The sequence below is a fragment of the Thalassophryne amazonica genome, chromosome 11, assembly GCF_902500255.1.
Source record: "Thalassophryne amazonica chromosome 11, fThaAma1.1, whole genome shotgun sequence".
Classification (NCBI taxonomy): domain Eukaryota; kingdom Metazoa; phylum Chordata; class Actinopteri; order Batrachoidiformes; family Batrachoididae; genus Thalassophryne; species Thalassophryne amazonica.
Window position 1 is genome coordinate 57,854,380 of NC_047113.1, and position 25,591 is coordinate 57,879,970.

General features: G+C 40.9%; 1 protein-coding gene across 2 annotated transcripts in view; it reads right to left on the reverse strand.

Annotated features, from left to right (window-relative positions):
- The window catches only part of diaph2 (diaphanous-related formin 2), a 1,163,737-nt gene that overhangs the window by 805,759 nt on the left and 332,387 nt on the right, over nt 1–25,591 (reverse strand). For both annotated transcript variants that reach the window (XM_034181862.1, XM_034181863.1), the window contains exon 7: nt 19,308–19,447. In XM_034181862.1, coding sequence (XP_034037753.1) covers nt 19,308–19,447 — 140 coding nt within the window. The remainder of the gene's footprint in view (nt 1–19,307; nt 19,448–25,591) is intronic.

A 25,591-nucleotide genomic window follows, 5' to 3' on the forward strand; every position in this document is an offset into this window, starting at 1 on the left:
TTCAAATAAAGAGCTGGAACAAGAAGATGGTGTGACAGAGTTAAAAGAAAAATCCCAATGACAAAACCCAGTGTTTGCCATAATAGCAAATTTTCTTTAAAAATAAAAGTACAGAAAGTGAGGAATAGAGACCGCTGGTTAAATGATGATGTAATTTCCCAATCTTTTGCCTGTATTCTTTCTCCATGACAAGTGACAGAGCAAACATCTTGTCTGTAGAGTTGGGGGGAGGGGGGTTTGAAAGTGGTTTGTAATAGCACTGGGAGTCCAGAGAGCAGACTGCACAAACAGAAAGAAAAAGACTCACTTCAATTCTTTGCGATGGCAATGGAAATGACACATTTTACAGCAATGACAGGTTACACTTCTGTACATCTCCAGTCTTTCTTCCTTCCTTCCCCAACTCTCCTTGAAGATGTCAAAAGCTTGGTCCTTATGCCAGGAAGTCAAAAAGACTATTTTTTTTCCATTACTGGAAAACTACCTTAGTTTCCCCTGGCTGAGGCAGATAAATGGATACTTTTCAGAGGCGGGAACGGGCCAGTTGTCTGCCTGAGTGGCTGCCACCCAGGAACCCAAGATGTGGCAAAGCGCAACACCATCACATGCTCCCAGACTTGACTTGACTTTTGAAATCTACAATGGGCACTTAGGGCCCCTTCACAAATAGTGCGAATAGGTACAACTCAGGGTGACACCTGTCGGAGCAGCTTGTATGAGCGCATCACAAAACATCGTGCCGACGGGCAGGTGTGCACGATGCCGCCGCACGTCTGTCAATACAAAATCTCCTGTAACAGTGGAATGTGCAGGAAAAGTGCTATGTCCACATTTTCTGCCATTTCTCTGATAGTCAGACGATGTACCGGATCAACACAGCCTTCACTTTGGAAATGATCTGGTCATTTCAGCCTGTCGATGGCCACTCAGAGAGCGGCACGCCCTCAGCCGCTGTGGGCCATCTTTAATCTGGTTGTAATGCTCCTTAATCTGTGTGATGTCCATAAGATCTTCACCGAAAGCCATCTGAATTTTCCGAATGGTTTCCATCTGGCTGTCTCTCACATTTTCTGAAAAAATTTTGATGCAGTAAAGCAGCAGTCACTCGGCCATTTTCCTGACAATGAAAATCCGCCGAGGGGGCTGGACCACTCCTCCCACAAAGCGTGCTCACAGGCGAATGACGCAACCGACAGGCGTGAAAAAACTCACGCATGCGCACGAAGGTTCAAGCTTGGCTGATGCAATCACACGTGATTCAAATCCATAAGGTTATTGCAAAAAATAAAAAGGTCTGATACTTTTCTAACAGACCTCGTATGTTTTTATTTATGTCCAAGTAAGGACAGCAAGCAGACACAAGTGTGTCACAGTGGGCAGTTGTTAGTTCATGTCTGTCCAAACACAGTACATGCTATCCAGCTGGGATGTCCAGATCGACAGATCTCCACAACTGCTTTTGTCAGCGGCCACACCTCCTGTCAGTTCAGCACACAGACCAACGGGTCAGTGTGTGTGATGCAAAGCCACACTCGTGGGGCACTTAGACAAATTTCACTGCCAGCACGACAGTGATTGTCTGCTGACTGTTGTTGCGTTGTGTTAATAGTATGAATGGCCACACATTTTCTAAGTGCCATGGGAGCGGTGATGTTGGTGCGTGTCACCTGGAATTTGGCCGACACCTGTCGCGAGAAGGTTCGATGGGCTCGCACAGTGGACCCTTTTATTTCAGCCACTGGTGTGCGCAAATAGTAGCAACAGGTGTACAAGGCAGCTACGATTTTACATGTTTTGCACGCGATTCCTGCTTCATGCGCACTTTAAGCGCAAATCGATCAAATTCGCACTATGTATGAAGGGGCCCTCAGAAAGTGTTGTGTCAATCCCTTGGTGAAGAGGAAGACTGTCTCTTGACAGACTCCTGGACGGGATGGTGAACGTGGAGATGACTGAACAGGCTCAGTCTTGGAGTGCAGTGTTTCTGGCAGACGCTGCAAATGGTTGCTGCGGGAAGCCTCTGTCGGTCAGCATATTGCTCTCTCTACTTCCTCTTTCTCCTCTTCTCCTCTGTATTATTTGTCCACATTTATTCAAAGACTTCATTGTGAGAGTGTAATACCTGTTTGACACATTCAAGTAAATGGCTTCTTTGTGATTCAGCCTTACCATGTTATACTCTTCTGCAAGGCCATGATATTTGATGACTGAAGCACTTTATCCTTGAATAACACAAAAGCCTTCCAATGCGGCTCTTATCTGCTGGATCACCATCGACTAAATACTACATTATATTGCAGGTAAAATAAGCATTGAACACATCACCATTTTTCTCAGTAAAAATATTTGTAAAAGTGTTATTAAGATGAAATATTCACTACAATACTTATTTTACCTACTGCACAAACCCTCCATGTTTCCGTTCATAGGTGGGTTTGACAAGAGGCGGAGCTAAATAGCTCTAGACTCTGCCTAAATCCCAGCAAACCCATAAAAGGGTAAAAAGGTGGAACGTGAGCAAGAACGGCATCACCTATATGTGAAGCCGGAACATGCCCCCATCTTATATTTCCCAAACACACTAAGACTAACAGGCTGACATTGGCTTCGGGTTTTGATTAATGCATATTGTTGTGGACTCGGCAGTGGTTTTCAGTAATGGGTGACTTGAGGTGGGTATAACAAAGTATGACTGGCACGTTGCGACAATAATAGTCGCATCACCAGTGGACCGAAGGTAACAGAGCTATCAAGACCTGCTAATGGTGATAACATACAAATTAAAGTGTTAAAAATTTGGTGCAGCTGAAAAGCCCTATGCCAGCCCATAAGTTTTTATAACTTTACTGTTTAAAATATTTTTATCCAATGTGTTGATATATATATATATACAGTTGATATAAATAGGGAAACAAGCTATAGAGACCAAAACGGTTTCTTAATACTTGACTTGAAACGTGGCTAATTTATTTTTTGAGTTCAACATGGCCTTCTATGCGAGTGATTTGCATTTGGAGCCATCTTCAAGGGGTCACTGAAAAAACAGAAAGTATGGGCACATCTGCAATGGTGGTAATTACCAGCACTGGAAACTGTGCATCACCAGTTAAGCAAGTTCACGGTGAGTAACAAAGGATTTTCAGCTACGGTTTGCCATCTGGCCATCTGGCAAACCGTAGCTGAAATGGGACATTCAAACATAGATTTGATCAGTTTTCTTGAAAGAAAATCTTTCTCTGTTCCACTTCAAGAAGAGAATGTGACTGGTGACGCAACAGACAGAAGTTGCACTGTGCACAGTTTCGCTAACCACAGCAACAAAATCATACAGTGCATCTGGAAAGTATTCACAGCGCTTCACTTTTCCACATTTTGTTATATTACAGCCTTATTCCAAAATGGAGTAAATTCTGGTCTGAGAGCCCTTCGGGTGCCTTTTGGCAAACTCCACGCAGGCTGCCATGTGCCTTTTACTACCATGTGCCACTCTACCATACAGGCCTGATTGGTGGATTGCTGCAGAGATGGTTGTCCTTCTGGAAGGTTCTCCTCTCTCCACAGAGGAGCGTTGGAGCTCTGACAGAGTGACCAATGGGTTCTTGGTCACCTCCCTGACCAAGGCCCTTCTACCCCGATCGCTCAGTTTAGACGGGCTGCCAGTTCTAGGCGGAGTCCTGATGGATCCAAACTTCTTCCATTTACGGGAAATGGAGGTCACTGTGCCCATTGGGACCTTCAAAGCAGCAGAAATGTTTCTGTACCCTTCCCCAGATTTGTGCTTTGAGACAATCCTGTCTCAGCTTCATGGCAAAAGCTATGAATACTTATGTTCATGTGATTTCTTAGATATTTTATTTTTAATATTTTTAAACAATCTCAACAAAGCTTTTTCACATTGTGATTATAGGATATTGTGTGTAGAATTTTGAGGGAAAAATTAATTTCATCCATTGTGGAATAAGGCTGTAACACAACAAAATGTTGAAAAAGTGAAGCGCTTTGAATACTTTCCAGATGTACTGTATAACTCCTTTGGAGTTGTAATGGTGTCCCTTAGTCGTCTCCATCTTGGACAGTCAGTCAGTTTTTGAGAACTGCTAAATGTTTTGTATTAACAATAATCTTTATCCAATTACCCATGGCATCTGAAAATGGAGGGATTGTATAAAAATGTCCTTAACCGGCCCCTATTTCTCCCAGTGACACTCTTTGGTCGACCACGTGAGGTTGTATGAGGCCTTCTTACGCTGATCACCTTCATTCATATGCGCAACGCTGCACTTTTACGCATGGAGCCAGCAGCCAGGGGGCTCTTCAAACAACATTCACATGCCAGAGAGTAACACAGTTCTTCTACAAACAATCTTTGGGATACCATGTGAGACTGCTCTGCCCTACGATTGGATATTGGAAAATCATGTGACGGTGAACCAATTATGATTGGACACTCAAATTGCACACGTCATCACACAGCTTCTATGAGGAGCACAAAGATGGTGGATGGCTGGCTCGAAAGTCCGCGGAGATAACTTTTCAGCAAAAAAAGTAAGTTTCTATCTCATATCATTAAAAAGTGATTTATAATTTAGTAAAACTTGATCTCAGCCGTCATATACGACGGCGTTGGCCCCAGAGGGTTAAAGCCTAAATAGTTAATGTGATTATTATTGCTGAACCATTCTATAACATCTTGTTTCATTTTCAACTCCACTGTGGAGGTGTACTGAGGTAAAATGACAAAAAAATAAATAAATTGTGTGCTTGAGGCCAAATTTTAACCCTGACTTTGACTTTTCATTAACTTTTCCTCATCATCAAATCACTTGGCCTTTTGTGATCTTCAATCATTCCATCACAATTTGTCCAAATTGCATCAAAACTCCTTTGTTCACAATTGAACTGATGTATACATGGGACAGACAACTATACCCCCACAGGCGCTATTGCTGCATGCAGGTGTCACAGCTGAATGGGAAGAAATAGTGTATGACTGACGGTTAAGTTCAGATGCAATTTGTGGCATGTTCCTGGCCTCAACTTGGAAAGAGGCCTAAAACTCTGCTTCACTTCAAGCCGTAACTGTTGTGTGCTTTACATAGCAAATAGTTGTGTGAGTCATCGGCATCAATTTGACCAGCTAACGCTTAGCCAAAGCTCGTGTGTCAACGGCTTTGTGGGCTCAGTGTGCAGGACTACTTTGTGTCCCTAGGGTGAATAAAAAGTCTGCGGATCACAGAGCTTTCTCTTATTGTGCCCCTGTTCTGTGGAATGATCTCCCTGCGTCAATAAAACACTCAGCTTCAGACTTTCAAGTACAGACTTAAGATGCACTTATTTTCCCTTTCATATGGCTAGCATACTGGCATAGTATGTTACTATGCTTTTTACCCTTTTAAATTAATTTATTATTAAAGAGAGCGGGCTGCTGCCTCAACTTTATCTAACTTCTGGGGCTTTTAGTGAAACTTAGGGATAGTGGCTGGCGATCACCTTAGTATTTCTTCTGTTTTTTTTTGTTGTTGCTTAATGCTGACAAATTATACTGTACTTGTTATTTTTCTGATACCTGAGTCTGTTTTTTGTCTCTGTTTGAGGTCCAGAGATTTGGGTGGTGTTTTTTTCTGCAAGCCTCCCATTCTGTGCACCGGCATGGACGCCCAAAATTTCCCGTATATTTGTTTTGTGAATTATGTCGGTAGCATAGCCCAAGCAGAGGGTCACCCCTTTGAGTCTGGTCTGCTTGAGGTTTTTTCCCCAAATCATCAGAGGGAATTTTTCCTTACCACTGTCACCTGTGTGCTTGCTCAAGGGATTGGTATGGTTAGACCTTACTTGTGTGAAGCATCTTGAGGTAACTTTGTTGTAATTTGGCGCTATACAAATGAAATAAATTGAAATATTTATATGTACTGTTTTCACAACATCTATAAAACTGAAACGCTATCAACGTTAAACTGATTACCTAATTAGCCATAAAGCTAGATGTAAAAACAGTCTTAACTAAACCTTTGCATGTGAGTATCACTATAATCTCCACTGGCATTGATTAAACGACTGGGTAAAAGTGGAACTGTAGAGGTTCTTGAGGTCTACACTTCAAACTACATTCCTAAACACTGTCATTCATCTGTACAGTTCAGCGTAAATGCAGTTGAGACAGACTGTATTCCTTTTTTCATACTCTGCAAGATTCTTCCCCTAAGCTGTCAAGGGTGAGGATACATATAGCCTGTTAGTTGTTTATAGACATTTATAGTTGTTCAAGCAATCAAACAGCACACAGACAGATGGTTTGAGCCTATGTGCTGGCGTTAATTGGCGGTTGTGCCTACAGGGGACAGAAGAGGCTAAAACAAAAGAGGCGGGAGAGTCACGGATAAAACATTAACAAATACTATTACTAACACAAGGCACTCCCAAAAGCCATTTGCAGTTTTAACTAATAAACTGGAAAATCAATCTATCAGCTATCAGTTCACTGTTTAACTCGAAAAACATCATTATCCTGTAGCAAAGGACCTGGTATTTCTGATGAGATGGAGATGCCGAAAATAATTTTTTCCAAGTATCGGCAACATATTTTGAATGACTGATGATAAAATGCAGAAATTAATAAAAAATATGTCATGAAGGCGATGAAGGAGATGAATGCAGCTGTTGGAGTGGAGAGCTAGAATATGAGATGAGAAATGAACCGGGCAACCAGCTAATGCAACATTCAGTAAAAGATAAGAAAACCGTTGTCTTTTGTGGCCACAGAGATGAGAAGAGATGCAAGAATGTCTGCTGAAGCAGGATCACAAGCATCGAGACTGCTGCTGTAAATGAAACAATCCAACCGAGCACTGTAAACATACTCTGGCTGCAAACACTTTGAACATTTATGCCGAGTCAAACGGTGCCTCAACGGTGTTTTTGTTTATGAAATTAACCGATAAAATTTAAATTCTACATTTTACTGGTCTTTTTATTACATTATGTACTCACTTAAACAAGAAAAAAAAACTTGGGGAGTTGTTTAGTTCATTATTTTTATGTTACAAATGAGATTCTAAGATAAGTTGTAACGAGTTCACTTTTTTAAATATATATGTATACGAGGTCTATTAGAAAAGTATCCGACCTTATTATTTTTTTCAAAAACTATATGGATTTGAATCACGTGTGATTACATCAGACATGCTTGAACCCTCGTGGGCATGCGAGAGTTTTTTCACGCCTGTCGGTTACGTCATTCGCCTGTGGGCAGTCTTTGAGTGAGGAGTCGTCCACCCGCTCGTCGATTTTTTTCATTGTTTAGGAATGGCTCAGAGACTGTTGCTTTGTTTGATAAAAATTTTTTCAAAACTGTAAGGCACAACTGAGTGGACACCATTCAATAAATTTTAACGGCTGATGAGAGATTTTGGTCTGGTAGTGTCGCTTTAAGGACGGTCCACGGCGCCTGACGGCGATCTGCGCTTCGAGGCGGCAGCGCCTCACCGTTTCAAGTTGAAAACTTCCACATTTCAGGCTCTGTTGACGCAGTAAGTCGTCAGAGAACAGAGAACTTTCAGAAGAAGTCGGCATGAGGAGTTTATTCGGACATTCCATTGTTAACGGTCATTTTGTAATGAAAGAACGTGCGGGCAGAGTCGCATGTCGGGCTGGACCCGACCGCGGGGGGTCGTGGCAGGAAAAACACCTCCGTTGGAAATCTTAACGGGCAAGTTGGAACATGCCCAAGCTGTTAAACAATTTCTCAGTTACTCACTTGTTGAAAGCCATTAAAAGCCGCATGAATTCTACAAATGGTTTTCAACACGGAGGTGTTTTTCCTGTCGCGGCGCACACAGATTTGCCGAGTCGTCACGGAAACGACTCGGCGAATTTGCGCGTACGTCTTTCATTAAAAAAATGTCCTTAAACAGTGGAATGTCCGCATAAATTCCTCATGCCGGCCTCTTCTGAATCTTCTCTGTTCTCTCACGATGTCCTGGGTGAATTAAGCCTTAAATTAGGATGTTTTCAGCTCGAAACAGGCCGACGACAGCGCCTGGAAGCGCTGCAGGACGTCCCGCTCCGTGGGAAGTCCTTACACCGACAGAAACACCCCATAATCTCTCATCAGCCGTTAAACTTTTCACAGAAAACCAGCTTAATTTCTCGAATAGTGTCCACTCGGATATTCCTCACAGGTCCAGAAAAAATTTTGATAAAGCAACGCGCGCCGTCTCGAGCAGCGTGTGAAACAAAGGAATTCAGCCGAGAGGGCGGGACCACATCTCACTCAAGGCCTGCCCACAGGGAAATGACGTCACCGACACGCGTGAAAAAACTCACGCATGCGCACGAGGGTTCAAGCATGATTGGTGTAATCGCATGTCATTCAAATCCATATAGTTAAAAAAAAAAATAAAAGGGTCGGTTTATTATCTAAGAGACCTCGTATATATATATATATATATATATATATATATATATATATATATATATATATATATATATATATATATATATATATATATATATATATATATATATATATATATATATATATGAATCATGTTGAAAAGAAATTATACTTTCCAAAATTTCATAAAATATTTTCCAAAGCATTTAAAGGATGTTTTATCTTGGAGTTTGCGTTACAGTAAATTTTGACACAAAAATGTTATTTTTACCGAAAATGTACAATGTATTGGGTCTAACCGTAATCAAGATGGACAAAATGCAGAGGACAAACTTTGTTGTATGTATGTAGAATGACAATAAAGGCCCTTAACAGAATTTTCATTCTTTGAAGGCCTTTGTTCTTTTACTCTATGGTAGTGCCAAAAATGAAAAAGACAGTTATGGTGAAAAAATGGAAGAAAAACTTGCGCACAGCTTTGCCTCTTCCTGATAGAGAAAAAGACAGAACATAAATTTTTAACATGTGAAGCAAATGCTTGAAGTGCTTTACATTGATGTTTCACATTAACCCATTGACACAAAGGGAAGGTACTCAACTGTCCACCAGAAGTACCTTTGGGACTAAGGACTTTGACCCTTAGTGATTTTCCAATCTGACAGGGATTTAAACCAAGACACCTCTAGTCTCAAGACCACCACTTTAAACTTATAGGTGTCAAACTGATTCCAGAAAGGGCCAAGAGAGTGCAGGTTTTCTTTGCAACCACCCACTCCACCAGGTGATTCACTGAGTAACATCACTTTGAGCAGATGGAATCAGTTAATCAGTGAAATCCCCTGGTGGAGTGGGTGGTTGCAAAGAAAACTTGCACCCTCTCTGCCCTTTCTGGAATACTCTGGACACCACTGCTTTAGACCAATATATTTATTAACAGGGCTGCGACTAATTATTTTCATTCATAATTAATATATGTTGATATTTTCTAAATTCATCCATTTGTTGTTTAGTCCACAAAAGTTCACCATATTAAGGAGTAGCGATGTGAAGAAAAGGTTGATGGATGGATGGATAGATGACGGAGAATCATTAATACCATGAGTAAGCTCCACTCCTGATCCTCAAACAGCTGAGCTAAAACGTTTACCTCTAGAATTTCATCCAACCCTTAGTAATCAAATACAAGTGTTGAACTTCGAAACACTGGTGGGACTGTTTCAGACTCAGACACTCTGTGTGGAAGGGAGGTAAGATCATCACAGCAACCCACACCTTGACTACTCAGACAGGGAGAAACACTGGTGTCAGCAAATGTCTGCCGCCTCCACAAAAAAAAAAAGAAGAAAATGCCCCCGAGAAAATACTTGACTTGTATCAAGATTTCACATAATGAAAAGTTAGAAGCACAGTTCACTTTTGCTTAAATATATCTCAGGGATCTGAACACTGTCAGATCTAATATGGAAGACACAGTCGGGATTTGAACGAGTCATAGTGTAATGCTGAGAGCTAAGCACAGAGAACTGAAACGTCAGGGTCATGATGTGTACTCCTCCTGGCCAAAACAACTAAATCCAATTTCATCTTGTACTTTCATATATGAAACTCTACTGATGCAATAGCAGCTGAGGTAGACGAGATGAAGGGAGCTTTAACCTTCCTGCTCAACTGTTTTAAGAAACAAACTAATTCTAAAAGTAGGCCGTTCCAAATTGTAAAACCCACATTTTAAAAAATATTGGATTTAAAGAGTGCAGTCGCATCTTTTTGTGCGGATGTTGTTGTGAGGTTATTAAACGGTGAATTTGCTGTCAGAATGAAAAGTTGGTCTTAAACACTGCCGGGGATTTCTCTCCCACTAAATGAGAAAATAAGGGGGTTGTAATATTCTGTAAGTTGGCATCTTACTTCATGTCAGTGGATTAGGAAATTAATGAAAAGTGGAGAGTCAATGTGACACTTCTAAATTAAGAAGCAACTATTCAAATGACAAAATTAAAAGGGGGGTGAATGAAGTAGAGGATAAATAATTGACTGGGGAAATTTTGACAGAAAGAGAAGTGGAAAACATGGCAGATGAGGAGAACAGAGTGGAAACAGAGTAGGCAGCAGCGGATGCTCCAGGCAATGCCATCTGTGGGTGGATCTGCAAAGGCTGCGTGCCACACACCTGTGTGGGACTGCCTGGGAGATAAGGCCCTCAGCACAGTGGCCCTGTGGCCACCTGTGCTGCCAAACAGGTGCACAGCCCAGCCAATTAAACTATTAGACAAACACAGGCTTCGGAAAGCAAATTAGTGGGCAGCCGAAACATCACAGGAAAAGCAAGAAACAATGCTCAGCACTCCCTGTGAAGTGCAACATTTTGATGATTTCATTTTATTGTAAAGAAATTACTTTTTTAATGAAACTGGCATTTTTATTGTAAATGAGCACAATATAATGCCTAAAGCTTGTTCTACATTTTCTAGGAGAAAAAACAAACAGACAGTGATTCTACAAACATTTAGAATAGCAATCCGTCATTTTAGCTATCACAGCATATTGAATTCAAACTAATAATAAACATGAGTTTGTAGTGGAGACTGTTAGCTTCAATTTGAGGGTAATTATATACAAAGGTACAGCACTTTTCGTGTGTTGTCCACCATTTTTAAAGGCACAAAGAGCTCTTGAACAGTTGAAAGTTGCACTGTTTCACAGCTGGCTGTGGGTTATTCATTGAAGTCAACAGATAAAGGGCCTAAAACAGATCTGAGTGTTGCATATCCCTTGTAGTTTAGTTCACTCAATCATAAAGAAATGGAAACAGTATGACCAGTATGCTTACAGAAGGTTTTGATAAAAAAAATATTATTGAATGTGTTACTAAGCCTCTAACTTATAGTTGTAATTTGTCATTAATGACTGGGAGATTTCCTTCCAAAATGAAAATAGCTAAAGTAACACCGCTGTTCAAATCCGGTGACAAACATGTTTTTCAAGCATGTTTGGCCAATCTCATTGTTACCTCAGTTTTCAAAAATTTTGGAAAATGTACTTATTAAGAGGTTAAATGACTGTATATCTAAACATCGCATACTAAATGAGCAACAATATGGATTTAGAAAAAATCAGACTACTTCATTGGCAGTGATTGATTTTGTGGAACATATTATGAACGCAACTGAAAACAAGCAATATACGAGGGCTGTCAATAAAGTATAGGTCCTTTTTATTTTTTTCAAAAACTATATGGATTTCATTCATATGTTTTTATGTCAGACATGCTTGAACCCTCGTGCGCATGCGTGAGTTTTTCCACGCCTGTCGGTGATGTCATTCACCTGTGAGCACTCCTTGTGGGAGGAGTCGTCCAGCCCCTCGTCGGAATTCCTTTGTCTGAGAAGTTGCTGAGAGACTGGCGCTTTGTTTGATCAAAATTTTTTCTAAACCTGTGAGACACATCGAAGTGGACACGGTTCGAAAAATTAAACTGGTTTTCGGTGAAAATTTTAACGGCTGATGAGAGATTTTGAGGTGATACTGTCGCTTTAAGGACTTCCCACGGAGCGAGACGTCGCGCAGCGGTCCCAAGCGCTGTCGTCAGCCTGTTTCAAGCTGAAAACCTCCACATTTCAGGATCTATTGATCCAGGACGTCGTGAGAGAACAGAGAAGTTTCAGAAGAAGTCGGTTTCAGCATTTTATCCGGATATTCCACTGTTAAAGGAGATTTTTTTAATGAAAGACGTGCGGACGGGTCCGCGCGTCGGGACGCAGCCGGCGCAGTGCGGCGGCACAGGAAAAACACCTCCGTGTTGATAACCATTTGTAAAATCCAGGCGGCTTTTGATGGCTTTCAGTGGAGTGAGTATATGAGAAATTGTTTAACAGCTGGACATGTTCCAACTTGTCCTTAAGGCTTCCAACGGAGGTGTTTTTCCTGTGGCGGAGCGTCGTGGCAGCTACGAGCCGACGCTGCAATCCGCCCGCACGTCTTTCATTAAAAAAATCTCCTTTAACAGTGGAATATCCGGATAAAATGCTGAAACCGACTTCTTCTGAAACTTCTCTGTTCTCTCACGACGTCCTGGATCAATAGAGCCTGAAATGTGGAGGTTTTCAGCTTGAAACAGGCTGACGATGGCGCCTGAGAGCGCTGCACGATGTCTCGCTCCGTGGGAAGTCCTTAAAGCGACAGTATCACCTCAAAATCTCTCATCAGCCGTTAAAATTTTCACTGAAAACCAGCTTAATTTTTCGAACCGTGTCCACTTCGATGTGTCTCACAGGTTTAGAAAAAATTTTGATCAAACAAAGCGCCAGTCTCTCAGCAACTTCTCAGACAAAGGAATTCCGACAAGGGGCTGGACGACTCCTCCCACAAGGAGTGCTCACAGGCAAATGACGTCACCGACAGGCGTGGAAAAACTCACGCATGCGCACGAGGGTTCAAGCATGTCTGACGTAAAAACATATGAATGAAATCCATATAGTTTTTGAAAAATAAAAAGGACCTATACTTTATTGACAGACCTCGTACTGTAGCTTTTTTTTTTTTTTCGACTTACAGAAATCATTTGATACCATAGATCATACCTTATTACTGGATAAACTATGGAAGTATGGTATCAGAGGATTAGCTCATGATTGGATAGCAAGTTATCTGCACAATAGGTATCAGTATGTTCATGTTGGTCGGGTAAATTCTGAATTTTTGAAGTGTACTTGTGGGGTGCCCCAGTGCTGAGTCCTTGGCCTTTGTTGTTTCTTTTGTATATTAATGACATATGTTTGGTTTCAAAATTTGTGAGCTGCAGTTTGTTTGCTGATGACACAACTGTGTTTTGTAGTGGCTGATCATTTGGAAGAGGTTCTGGACTTGATGGAGAGGGAACTACGGAAGTTCAAAGAATGGTTTGATTCAAATAAATTATCAGTTCACTCTGGTAAAATAAAGTGTATCATATTTGGAAATAAACCCAGGAATTTATCTAGGAATTTACTAGTGCACGATATTGAAATTGAACTTGTAAATGAAACTAAATTTCTTGGGGTCTTGGGGTCTGTGGTTTTTTTTCTTGATTTCACATATCCCCTCATTTTTCTCAGCTGTGTGAGAGAGTGGGCAAGGGGAAAGGCAGTGAGTGGCAATCAAAATAACTTTTGTCATCTTGTAAGAACCCAAATGCTGCACCTCAGTGGGATGTACTTTGTAAAAATGCAGACTAGTAGAAGGATTTAAAATCCACTCACTACACAATTGACCACAAACAGGCTTTGCTGTGTGGGCATGTACGTAGCTCAGCTCCGCCCTCAGGCAAACTGGCTGGTTTTAGCCCGGTATTAAGAGTGACACCCAAGTTGGATTTGAAGCCAGCACAAACGCACCTTGCAATATTGTTTGTCTTGCAGTACAGACCCCAGATTTAAAATGGCCAGACAAATAAATCTGATAGTTGTAAAACTGATATCCACAACTGACAGCAAAGTTCTGCATTATACAATCAGCAGTGATATTACCTTTGGACTTATTAACATCAGGTCACTGTCCAACAAATGACCTGAAACTGTACTAACCTGTAATTCCAATAGCCATCATTGTAATGAATAGCAAAGTCCTGCTAATTTTCCCATAGCTGTGTTTTTTTCCAAATGTATTTCCATTATGTGTGTTTTAAATTTGATACTTCAAATTGAGCAATTTAGCATTTATGTTCCCAAGTGCACTCACCAACACAAACCTAATCATGTCTGAAAGTGAGATAAATGTACCAGCCTCCCATCGTTAAGTACTTTTTTCTATATAATCATAAATATTGTCGCAAATTTCCTTGAAATGTTGTGATAGAATTTTGAGGCTATATCATCCACTCCTACTATGTACTCAAATCCCATTGGGTCAGTGCAGCTGGTTGTTTTTATTTCCAAACATATCAAAAGACCAAAGTCATGTTTCAGTGACTATTTTCTAATTTACCTACCAACATGACAAAGGCAACACAAAACCAACCAAATGTCAGAGTACAAGTTAGTAGCATTTGTATTCTCAAAGGCAGATGACTGCTTTCAGGAGGTGGAGATGGACCAGGTGTCTGTCTGGGTGGTTGACATCCAGGACCCAAGGCAGTTTCATAGTGTGGTGGTTGTGCTGACAAATAGAACCAGTGTCTGCTCCCAAACCTGACCTTTACAAGTCACCGGCAGAGGATGTTTGGTGCAGTTGTTAGTAATAAAAATACTTAAATTTAGGTACTGCAGAACCACTGGTATGAAGTACATAGTAGCACATTCAGACATTACCAATACTTCTGAGAACATGGAACACAACAGCACAGCGCATTAACTTACACACCTTTTCCAAGATAAATTTACCATATCTTTCATCAAGTGTAATTTTTAATAGCAAACCATGACCTCATTATCCTAAGCTTTTGAATTAAAACAGACAGAAATGCACTTTTGTGACAGCAATTTCATGCTTATTTCATGTGTATGATAACATGCCTTACAAAGGTTACATTAACATATTGGAGCCACAATAGTAACAAACCAAGGGTGCCTTTCCTGTGTGTTGTGATCCATGATAATTCACTGCATTCATATTAATTAGGAGTAACCTTATCCATCCTTCAAGAAAATAATCAGTTGCTTTCCCCTGGAGAAAAAATAATGGGTAGCATAAAGACGAGGCAGGAGGAAGGTATAACTCTACACATTTATAGTCCTGCTATGATCACAGACCCAAAGGTGCCACTGTCAGTGGACAGGTACGGACAATCCACAGGAGAGTGGTCCTCCATAAAGCTGTGCCATTGACATGATGGTCAAAGGTTCAGCCATTTGAAAACACCCACAGGGCATGTTTGGCCTCACTTACATCCCTTCGGCACTCGCTGGCCTTTCTGAGTATAACGGCTGACTGGACTCCCCACAGCGAGTTGACACAATAGAGACTGTCTTCACAGTTCTGCAAAAACTGGAGGGATTATGACTTTCTAAGCTATTAATTATGTATGTCATAAGTATGCTGGAGGTGCCAGTCAGAAAACCACCATCTTATCATAAACTCTGTTTTCACAGGATGAACCCACAGAGTATTTTAGGGTGTCCAACAATTTTGCTTGTGTTTCCACCACAGAAAATATCCTAAAAGGGAGTTGCTTCTGGAGTGAAATGAGTCCCTGCTCCATGGAAAGTTGCCATGGAGCAAGAGAAGATGACAACAAACAAGTGTATTTTGTAAAAGGAAGCAGAACAAACTAACAAAATGAATATCAGAGGCAAACGTCAGACCAACATGGAGGAACAGATGTTATTGGCTTTGTTCTTGACAGACAAAGATGGACTCAATTCGAGTTCATTCGCCCTATTGACATATCCCATAATCCCTTGCGCGCCAGAGTCGCTGCAGTCAAACAACATAGAGAATCCACATGATGACAATTGTAAATGAATATTATACTACAAAAATGTAATTTTTATGCTTTTTGTCACGTTAATAAGAGACTGCATGCATGATACCCTGAAAACTTGCTAAAACAATTATAACAAATAATCCATGTCTGCTACATTTAATCTGCGTGGAATTTAATAAGCGCAACCTAAATTTCAGACATATTATATATATATTAGTCTGGAACAAAGAGGATAAACAGTGTTGTAAAGAACAATAATCAAGACATTAAAGAGCAAACTTCACTTTCCCCCAGAACGACATGATCAGGAAGCGAGTGTAGCTCACAGCAGCTCCCATTGAAAATAATGGAGAGACAGCCTGTGATTCTCGAATGTTTACATAAAACAAATGCAATAACAATGTCTATAAACCCAGAGAATTTATTTATGAGAGTTTTAGGCACAATATAAAAATAGTTTTATGTTGCAATGTTAATGGTGTTGTCTGTGTGCAGCGGTTAAAGTGGAGCCTGATCAGAGCGTCTCAAAGCAGTTCTCAATGTTACTGAGATCTCAAAAAACAAAAACAACAAACTGCAAAACCAATAAGTAGTGCAACCAATTACATACAATACTGGGCAACAAACCATTGTACACCAACAATGCTTTGGCAAAAGACTTGCTGCTTGGGTTGACGATGGACATTCAGTGGAGGACAATACTTCAAGAAGTCTGGTGTCAGGAAAACAATGAATGAGATACAGATATTTTAAGAGTTTGCATTACCTAGCACTACACTATGTGAGCAAACTAGTGGGAAGCCAAATTTAATAAAGCATAAGTCACTCCTGCTCTTGCTGTCTAATAAAAGCACTCACACTGGATAGGTAGCTACCAATAGCAAGCCAGAAATCTTTTACGTCACCTTGCAGCTAACGTTACAGTTTGCTTGCTAGCCATCACTAGCATTAAATGTTTTCTGTCATGACATACATAGCTGCATGAGCCCAGTGGGCCTTCAACGCAATGGAGACACAAATACTGTGAATTACGGGGCTGTTCCCATAAATGTTCCAGACATCTGGAACATAGGTCAAGTTCCTGCTGCGGAAACAGGCCTATACACTCTGGAATTGGTGAGCCTAGGAGCTGTTGTCGGAGACGTTGGCACTTATTTAGGTCTCCTGAAGTAAACTGTCACAGGTAACGAGCCAAGGTAAAGCAATTCGTCTACTCGCTGCAAAACTGGAAAATCATGTGGCAGCCAACCTCCCATGGATCCTGGCCAAAGAGAGGAGCATACCAGAGAGGGCCTAGTGGAAATACCCATGTGTCAAAGGATCCTGGTTCTGCTCATCATGAAATAATATGGATCCACTGTAGGGGTAAGCTGTGAAGTAATTCAAATTTTGCCACAAGACAGCACTGTATAAGAGCCGATAAATTATTCTATTTTGGTACATGTACTTCTACATGAACCAATAACAATGAATTGGATGTCCACAACTCTATGGAGACCATAACACTCTTTTGTCTTCTCTCATCTTTTGTCACTTTCGAGCAGTGGTGTCCAAAGTATGCCAGAAAGGTCCAAGAGGGTGCAGGTTTCCTTTGCAGCCACTGACTCCACCAGATGACTCTACTGATGAACTCATCCCATCTGCTCAAAGTGATATTAATCAGCGAAATCACCTGCTGGAGTCAGTGGCTGCAAAGAAAACCTGCACCCTCTTGGACCTTTGTGGAATACTTTGGCCACCACTCCTTTAGAGAGTCAATGATATGATACAATAGCTGCAGTCCCACATAGATTAAATAAATGCTCCCCTGAAGCCATGCCGTCAGGCTATCACCGAATCCTGGGTCAAGATAAAAAATAAAAAAAACGGTATTCCACTTATCCAGTGGCCATTTAATATGCACCATTCACTGATTCACATTAAGGAACATATCTTCAACAGAAGGCTGGTAAATAATTTAAAGGACTGACTGTCAGTCAGGGTTCCTTTGTGCTAGTGAGCCCAAATTAAAACTGAGACTATCATTTACATGACAAAAGACAGAGTGAACAGAGAGTTTCAGTAACAATTGAACATGTGGCTCATTTAAAAAAAAAAAAAATCAGTAAAGGATTGTAATAACTCAAGATGCAAAATTTATTAGTAATGAGCTGTGTATTTTCAAACTGAATGCTTAGTCCAGTTTTACAAATGATCTAAAAGCTGATTTTTCTGTGCAGCTCCAATTCAAGTCAGGGCAAAGAGCTGATGTCAGGATGACAAAAGTGAGTTTATGAATTTCTCAGAATGACAGGTTTCCTGATGTGGAAAACAAGTTTTACCAGTCTACTGGAGATTAATGGACACAGCCCTTTGGAGTGACAGATGCAGCCTCATTGACGGTGAGCTTAGACTTAATGGTGGGCTACGACATAGTCTAAGCTCGTTTAAAAGGCAAAGCTATTCATCTTTCTTGTCTAACCTTGCTGATCAGTCCACATGTGCCAGGATGCATGGCATTTCCCAACATACACCCAATTAGAGACACCATACTGGCTCAAATATGAGACATTTTTAAAATTTATTACCCTTGCCTTGTCCCCGAAAGCGGAAACAAAATCGTAAAACAAAATGAAAAACATCACTTTGCTAATATCTACCACTCTACATGAAATTATCCAGATTGATTGATTCATGTGCCTTTGGTGAGCAGAACCACATTTTTCTCAAGCTGTCACATTACTTAAGCTACTGTGACATTTCAAAGTGGAGAACTGATTGGGAAGTTTGGGGTTCTCACTACCTCTGTTGTACAGAAAACATGCAAAACATCACAAGACAAATACCACACTGCGAATGACAGAAACACAGAGAGGAACGAAACGTACTAGCATATCAATATTAACGCTACACTGTGGCATTTAGGGGTGTTTATGACCAGAAATAAAATGGAGCATTCATAGCCATCTGTTCATTTGTGTATAATTACCTACAACAATAAAATAATGTGTTTTCAGGCACTTCAAATGAGCCCTTCATATCTACAAGGGAGTGGGCCTCCCTCACTGAGTCCACCATGTTGCACCACCATGTTTCTACGGTGGCCCAAAAGGGAAGAAAAAAGAAAGGGACCGTGTGGTCGTTCCCTTTTACACCATCTACTGGAAAATACTCTACGCTAAAAAAAAAAGAGAGCCCTCATTTTTGTAAAAAGGAGGATCATAGATATTGCTTATCACAATAGAAGGCAAGAGAGCAAAAATCCCCCATCACCAAAGAACCAAAACTGTGCAGGGAAACAAAACTGTAACTGGTGAAGGGATGATAAAATATGCAATCTCACCACTAGATGATAATAAATCCTACACACTATAGCTTTAAGGCAGATTAAGCAGCAGATACCTTGAAGGTTCTCAACATCATTGCAAAGTTCCATGATGCTTTGTTTATTATTTGGTTGCAAATAATTGTAATTTGCAAATAATGTCATTTTTTATATCTTTTTTCCTGTTTGCTATACAGCAGCGAGTTACTAACCTGACAGGGTTACTAGTAAGGGACACTCTGAGGGACTCCAGACAGTTAAGCAGCTTTTCTTCTGTGATGCCGGAACGTAATTCATGGACATATTCCTGGGATGAAAGTGTGCACTCATGTTTGCTGTTCCTTAGCCCTCCCTGGAAAAGAACATACCAATGGGACAATTACAGGAATGCAGCTCATATTACGACAGCAAAAGGAACAATAAAAGAAAACCATAATCAGCAAATAAAATAACTAGTCAAGCTCCTGAAAGACACCGGAGCATGATTTGCATTAACAGCATGTGCATTAAAAATGGATTACAAACCTGAATAAAACTGTTTTCCTTATACAGCACTCCAATTCATGGCCAGTAATTCAAAAATTGAACAATTTTTATTGTATGAAGCAAATAGAAAAATTATGCCACATTGCATCTGTTTAAAACAGTGAAAACAAAGCAGCCTGTAAGTTGTGTCAGAAACAGAATAGAACAGAAGTAATCAAAACATTTGCAGATGCATTTGTCAACTTCTGATTCTCATTCTGCCAACCCTCCAATGATCACTGATAGTCCCTGGCTCTACAGCATGGTACACCCTGGACAGGATACCAGTCTACCGCAGGGCCCAGCCATTCACAATCATCCATATTTCATATAGATGAAAATATATAACGCACACATGTCATACTAGCATTGCAATGTATTGTTGTCTTCTCGTATTGATGTAATGACAGCCTGTGGTGATTGTTGCTATTTTTTTTTTAGATCCAGATGAGGTCGTGGTGGTGTCTGCTGACACTACTGCAGTGCAATAGTGACGTTGCTGAGTATAATGACAACATGTTGACCGTGCGCCTTTTTGGCACCAAATGGCAAAACCCTGCTTTGCACAAAGGCTGACTCAGAAGGGGTCACCTCCTGGCAGCAATGCACATAAACTGTGGATACTCAAATAACAAAGTCAACATCACACACTACTGAACCACTGTTAAATTCCAAAATTAAATTTGTGACTTTGTTGGAGGTTTGACATTGAGGCTATGCAGTCCTGCATCCTGTTCAGTATTTAAAAAACACAAAACTTAAAACAAAAACCAGTGTTAAATTTGCAATTTTCAGGTGATAATGTCAAAACATGCCACATTGCAGGCAGGGACTGAATATAACACAAAATGTATCAAATTACTTTTCTGCAGCAAGAGATGCATCATTAACTATGCCAGACCCAGGCAGTGTTGCAAAAAAAATCACCTTCTATGTGTTCATCCATGGACTGCTGGTTCCCCACAAAGTGAGCTGTGCTAATAGACAGTTTGTGAAGTAATACGCTAGCTCATTTATGTCAGGAAAAAGAGACCTGCTGGTCTGTTGCAATGCACAGTTAACATGAAAGGAGCTTTGTGTGTGTGTTTTGGGCAAAAGCAGAACAAGTCTTACAACAGCAAGCTCCCAATGCCTGTGCTTTGGATGAAAGCACAGCTCACGGTTTGGATCAAAAAAATAACAAGATGGATTTATTTGAAAATATTAGAAGTAAAATTACATTGCTCAACCTGCAGCGTGATTCTAGCTGATGCCAAATAGGAGGAAAGCACCAGCTAATTCAACTGCCAAAATGAGCTTCAATAATTCCAAAGTGCAATGAAAGCACATCAAAGAATAACGCTATGGGTTTGTCACTACTCGTGTGTTATGCTTTGTGAGATAACCTTAATTATGTGAATAGCACATTCTGTCAGGGCAGGTGGGAGCCCATCACCAGGAGCGGCGGGACCCGCAATGCAAACTCCCAGACTCGGCTTAGGTGTTGGAGAAATCATGGTCTTTATTCCAGGCTTGGTTTCGGTACACATGTAGTCAGTCAGCGCAGCAGAAGTACAAGCAGGATTAGGCAGAGACGCAGTCATGAACGAGCAGGGGTCAGAGGCACGAGCAAACACCACCATCTAGGATAAGGCAAGAGGCATGGTCGAGGAAACAGAGCAGAAGTACGATACACGGCTAGACAAAAACAGGACTGTGAAGGGCGCTGGAAAGTGTACTGAGACAACAATCTGGCGGGGAAGTGAAGGACTGTGGGGTTTAAATACATGTGGACTAATTAGTGAGAAGCAAGGGACAGGTGGTGTAAACGAGGTGCACATGAGGAACAATCTAGAAGGGGGCTAAAGAGTATGAATGGGGCAAGAGTGTGAGGAAGGGAGTGCACAAAGTGGAGTGATGAAATAGACAAAGACACGTGAGCATGTGCGAGAGCAGGAGTGAAATGGAAACACAAAGCAGGCAATCAAAGTGAGGGGAAAAAAACATAAAGTCAGGTGCAGGGTGTGGAGGGAACATAAAGAACTGGGCAGACTAAGACCAAAACTGAAAAACAAACCAGAAGATAATAAACAGAATAATAGGAAATAAAACACTATGACAAAACTAAACTGGAACAGACAGACAAAACTATAAGTAAAACAGAAACTAAGTGATAACAAAACCTGACATCAAAGTACTACATATAACTGAAATAAGAACAGCAAAAACAGGCAGATGATAACTAAATGATAAACCATAAAAACACAGACTGACTGAACAACAAAACCAGAACAGAACTGAAACATGACCGAAGTATAAAAGTAACAAAGAAAGAAAGTGACAAAGCAAAAATAGAACATAGAATAATGGCATCATGAAAATAACAATTAATGAAACTAGGCTGGGGCAGAAGGAGAAGCACTAAAGGAGCCTGGATCAGGGCGAAGCATGACACATTCTGTAAGTAAGATCTTTACTAGTATCAGGTGCTTTTGCTGTCCATATGTGAGCCTTAAAACATTATGAACCATTCTGAAAATCTGAATGAAATGAATTCATTTTCATTCATATTTAATATCTTTGTCTAAAAATCCATCTCAAAGACCATTTAGGCAATTAATCTTTTTTTGAAAGCACTGATGTGTGATCTGACTAAAAAAGTAAAATCTGGGAGCACAATACAAAGGATCCATCCTGGGTTGTGTGACAAAGGAAAGTTTGTTGTTCTTTTTTTTCCTATAAGGGTCACCACAGCTGATCCAGTACAGATCCACATCAGGATTTGGCAGATTTTATGCTGGCTGTTGTTCCTGATGCAACTCCAGTTCTGCCCGCAGAAACACACACAGCCCCTGGTCTTTCTAAGCAGTCTTCCAGCCAAGTACTACCCTGCTTAGCTTCTGAGATCTGATGGGATCAGGTGTAGAGAGAGCAAATTGGCAGCAATTTATGGAAAGTCTGAAAAACAGCCAAATGACAATGAGAAGCAGTGCACCGTACGCACGGTATTGTCTACACAGTCAGACAAAGATGGTCTGCTGCACAAAGAAAACACTATGTGAAGCGATTTTGGCATTTGCAAAGTGTTCAAAATATATGTTGTGTCTCACTGGAAATAAATGTGTCCTCATTCTGCAGAGTACAATTTATGCTTATTTAGAATGGTCAGATGATTTTTCCAGCAGCAAAGTCTTGATTGAAGATATCACGGGATTTTGATACTAGCAATTTTTATTAGTTGGCAGCTACAGTGACTAAATAGTACAGTTGATTTTTTTGGAAGACTTTTTGGAAGGTACTGACATTTAAGTTAGAAAGAAATTTAAGGGGATCACCTTAAAAGCAACATTTCAATAAGAAAGCTACAACCACAGCAAACAAACACAGAGATAAACACAGTTCTTTAAGTTTACAAGTCCAAAAGTGTGGACCTACAGTTTACCCACAGAACACCTCTCAAATCCCACATGTGCAGATAAATTAGCTTTCAAAAGGGAGATCAAAGCAGAAACGAGGGCAATTAGACTGGATCATAAATGCAGTGGACCACAAACCCAGAGGTGGAGAAAATACACACAACTGCAACAGCATCATGTGCTACTAATGAACAGACAGTGGAGATTAAAAAAATAATAAATACAGGAGCAACAGGTATAAGACTATATTCACTTCATCTCTAAAGAATATATGCATGATGTAAAGTCCTGCATCAAAATAAATAAGTGAAATTCTCATTTCTCTTCACCTGCTATCACAAGTAATCTTTCAGACAGAATCACTGTAAAAGTATGGAGGTACATATTTTTTTCTGTACACAGAGGTATAGAAAAATATTATCTTAAAGTTGTAGCATACTACTTACCTCTGTCATCAATATGAACAAAACATCACCAAACCACCAATGCAACATTTGGTTTTACTTCACTGTACTCAGTTTTTCATACTTGATCATCACATCAGCATGAAACCATTTGATTTTTCCAGCACCATTTTTATGTTCTCTTCTCATGTGATGCACATTAAAGACCTGAAACCCAGCAACCAAAATACAAGCTCTGACCTGGTCCTATTGAGACGGAATCAAATTCAGACCTGCTAGTTGATTCAGTGAATCAAAGGAAAAAAAAATAGGTATTTCTAATTTCCATACAATTCTTAAAAGTTTATAATTGTACATACTGTACTTTATATCATTTTAACCAGTAATTAATTAACACATCTAAAATCAGATCAATCTCTATCCAACTGTCTGTTTTGGCACTCTGCTGTATCCATCCATGAGACAAGTCAGCTGGTCTAATGTATCCACCTTCAAGACAATCCTGGCTCAGTCAGGTCCTAACAGTAATGCCAAACAACAAGTATATTGGTAAGATAGTAAGAGAACTACAGTTGAACTACATTACTGACGAAAAGTGTGTGACTTGTTCATTATGCAATTCTACAGATGTTCTCCACAAACACCTTGCAGTGAAGTAGCCATTAATCTGAAACAGTTACAGGAGAAAGAAAGTGCCTATAGCCCATCCACAGAGATTCTTCCCAACAGAGAAAAAGGCTAAAGCTATAGCCTACACTAACGAGACATTACCTTCCCTATATGGGACTCTAGCAAAGACCTGAGACCACACATACTTTAACTGCTGATTAGAAGGCCGAATCACGTGTCCAATCCAATCTTACAAAATACGAACAGTTTGTCTATGAAGAGTATTTGTTGTCCTGCAGGAGAGGGGAGGAAAAATGCAGCAAGATTAACAACCTTAAATGTAACATTACCTGTGCTGCAGTTAGCAAGTGTTCCTTTTCAAAGCAATGTATAACAATGCTTCACAATGTCCACATACACAAACAGCAATATTAAAAGCCACAATGCAGGGTACTAGAATGTATTTAGGGGAAAAAATGTTGGGTTCACTTTCTGTTGTGTGGGCCACTGAAGAGGAGATACTGCTGGCCCACCACCACCAGATGGCGCCCTGCTTGGAGTGCGGGCTTCAAGCACGAGAGGGCGTCGGAGCCGCTGGGAGTGACAGCTGTCACTTATCAGCACCAGCTGTCACTCATTCAACTCATCACCATAAAAGCCGGACTGCAACTCCACCTCCTCGCCGAGAAATCAGCTACCAATCGAGGTAACCTTCTCTGCGGTGATTATTATTGTAACTAAACATTGTTCTGTGTGCAGCCGTGTTCCTGTGGACTCAGTCTGAAGCTGGATTGGCGGATAGTGGGAGTGCGACGTTTTTCGCCTCTTACTCCTTCCAGGGAAGAGACTGACAGGAGCTGCACGGGTGAAACTGTTTCTGGAGGTGGAGGTTCTCCCTCCCGGAGGAACTGATCAAGGGATGATTACTGGGTGTGTCTTCACACACCCACCATTAACTGTTTCTGTTTCTGCCAGCAGTACCTGGTCTGACAGCTGGAGACGGTGGCCACCTGAGACTCGGGACTTGGCGGCTCCGGTGTTCTTCAGATCCGCTGGCGGTGGAAGCCGTGTGTGATATGGCTCTTCTCTGGACAGACGTCGTCTATCCTCGAGCCTGCCCACACGTCACCTTGTATACGATTGACTGTACTCCTCTATTGTTATTGTCTGTATTCCGTTGTGCAATTCACAACATTAAATTGTTACTTTTTGGCTCATCCATTGTCCGTTCATTAACGCCCCCTGTTGTGGGTCAGTGTCACTACACCTTCCTAACAGGATTTCTCGGCCAGCGTCATGGATCCCGAGGGGCGTCAACCATTGCTTGAACAGCCAATGGAAGAGCGAGGTGAACAGGCGTCAGCAGGAGGCGTGTTAGGTGAGCTGCAGCAAATCTTAACCGCTTTTACTGCTCGGTTGGACTTAGTCACTGAGCAGAATGTCATTCTCAATCGGAGGATGGAGGCTCTCACCGCCCGAGTGGAAGCGCATGCTCAGGGCGCTGCTGCAGCACCTCCTCCTGCTGACCGGAGGCCTGAAACAGACATTCTGCTGGTCGTTCAA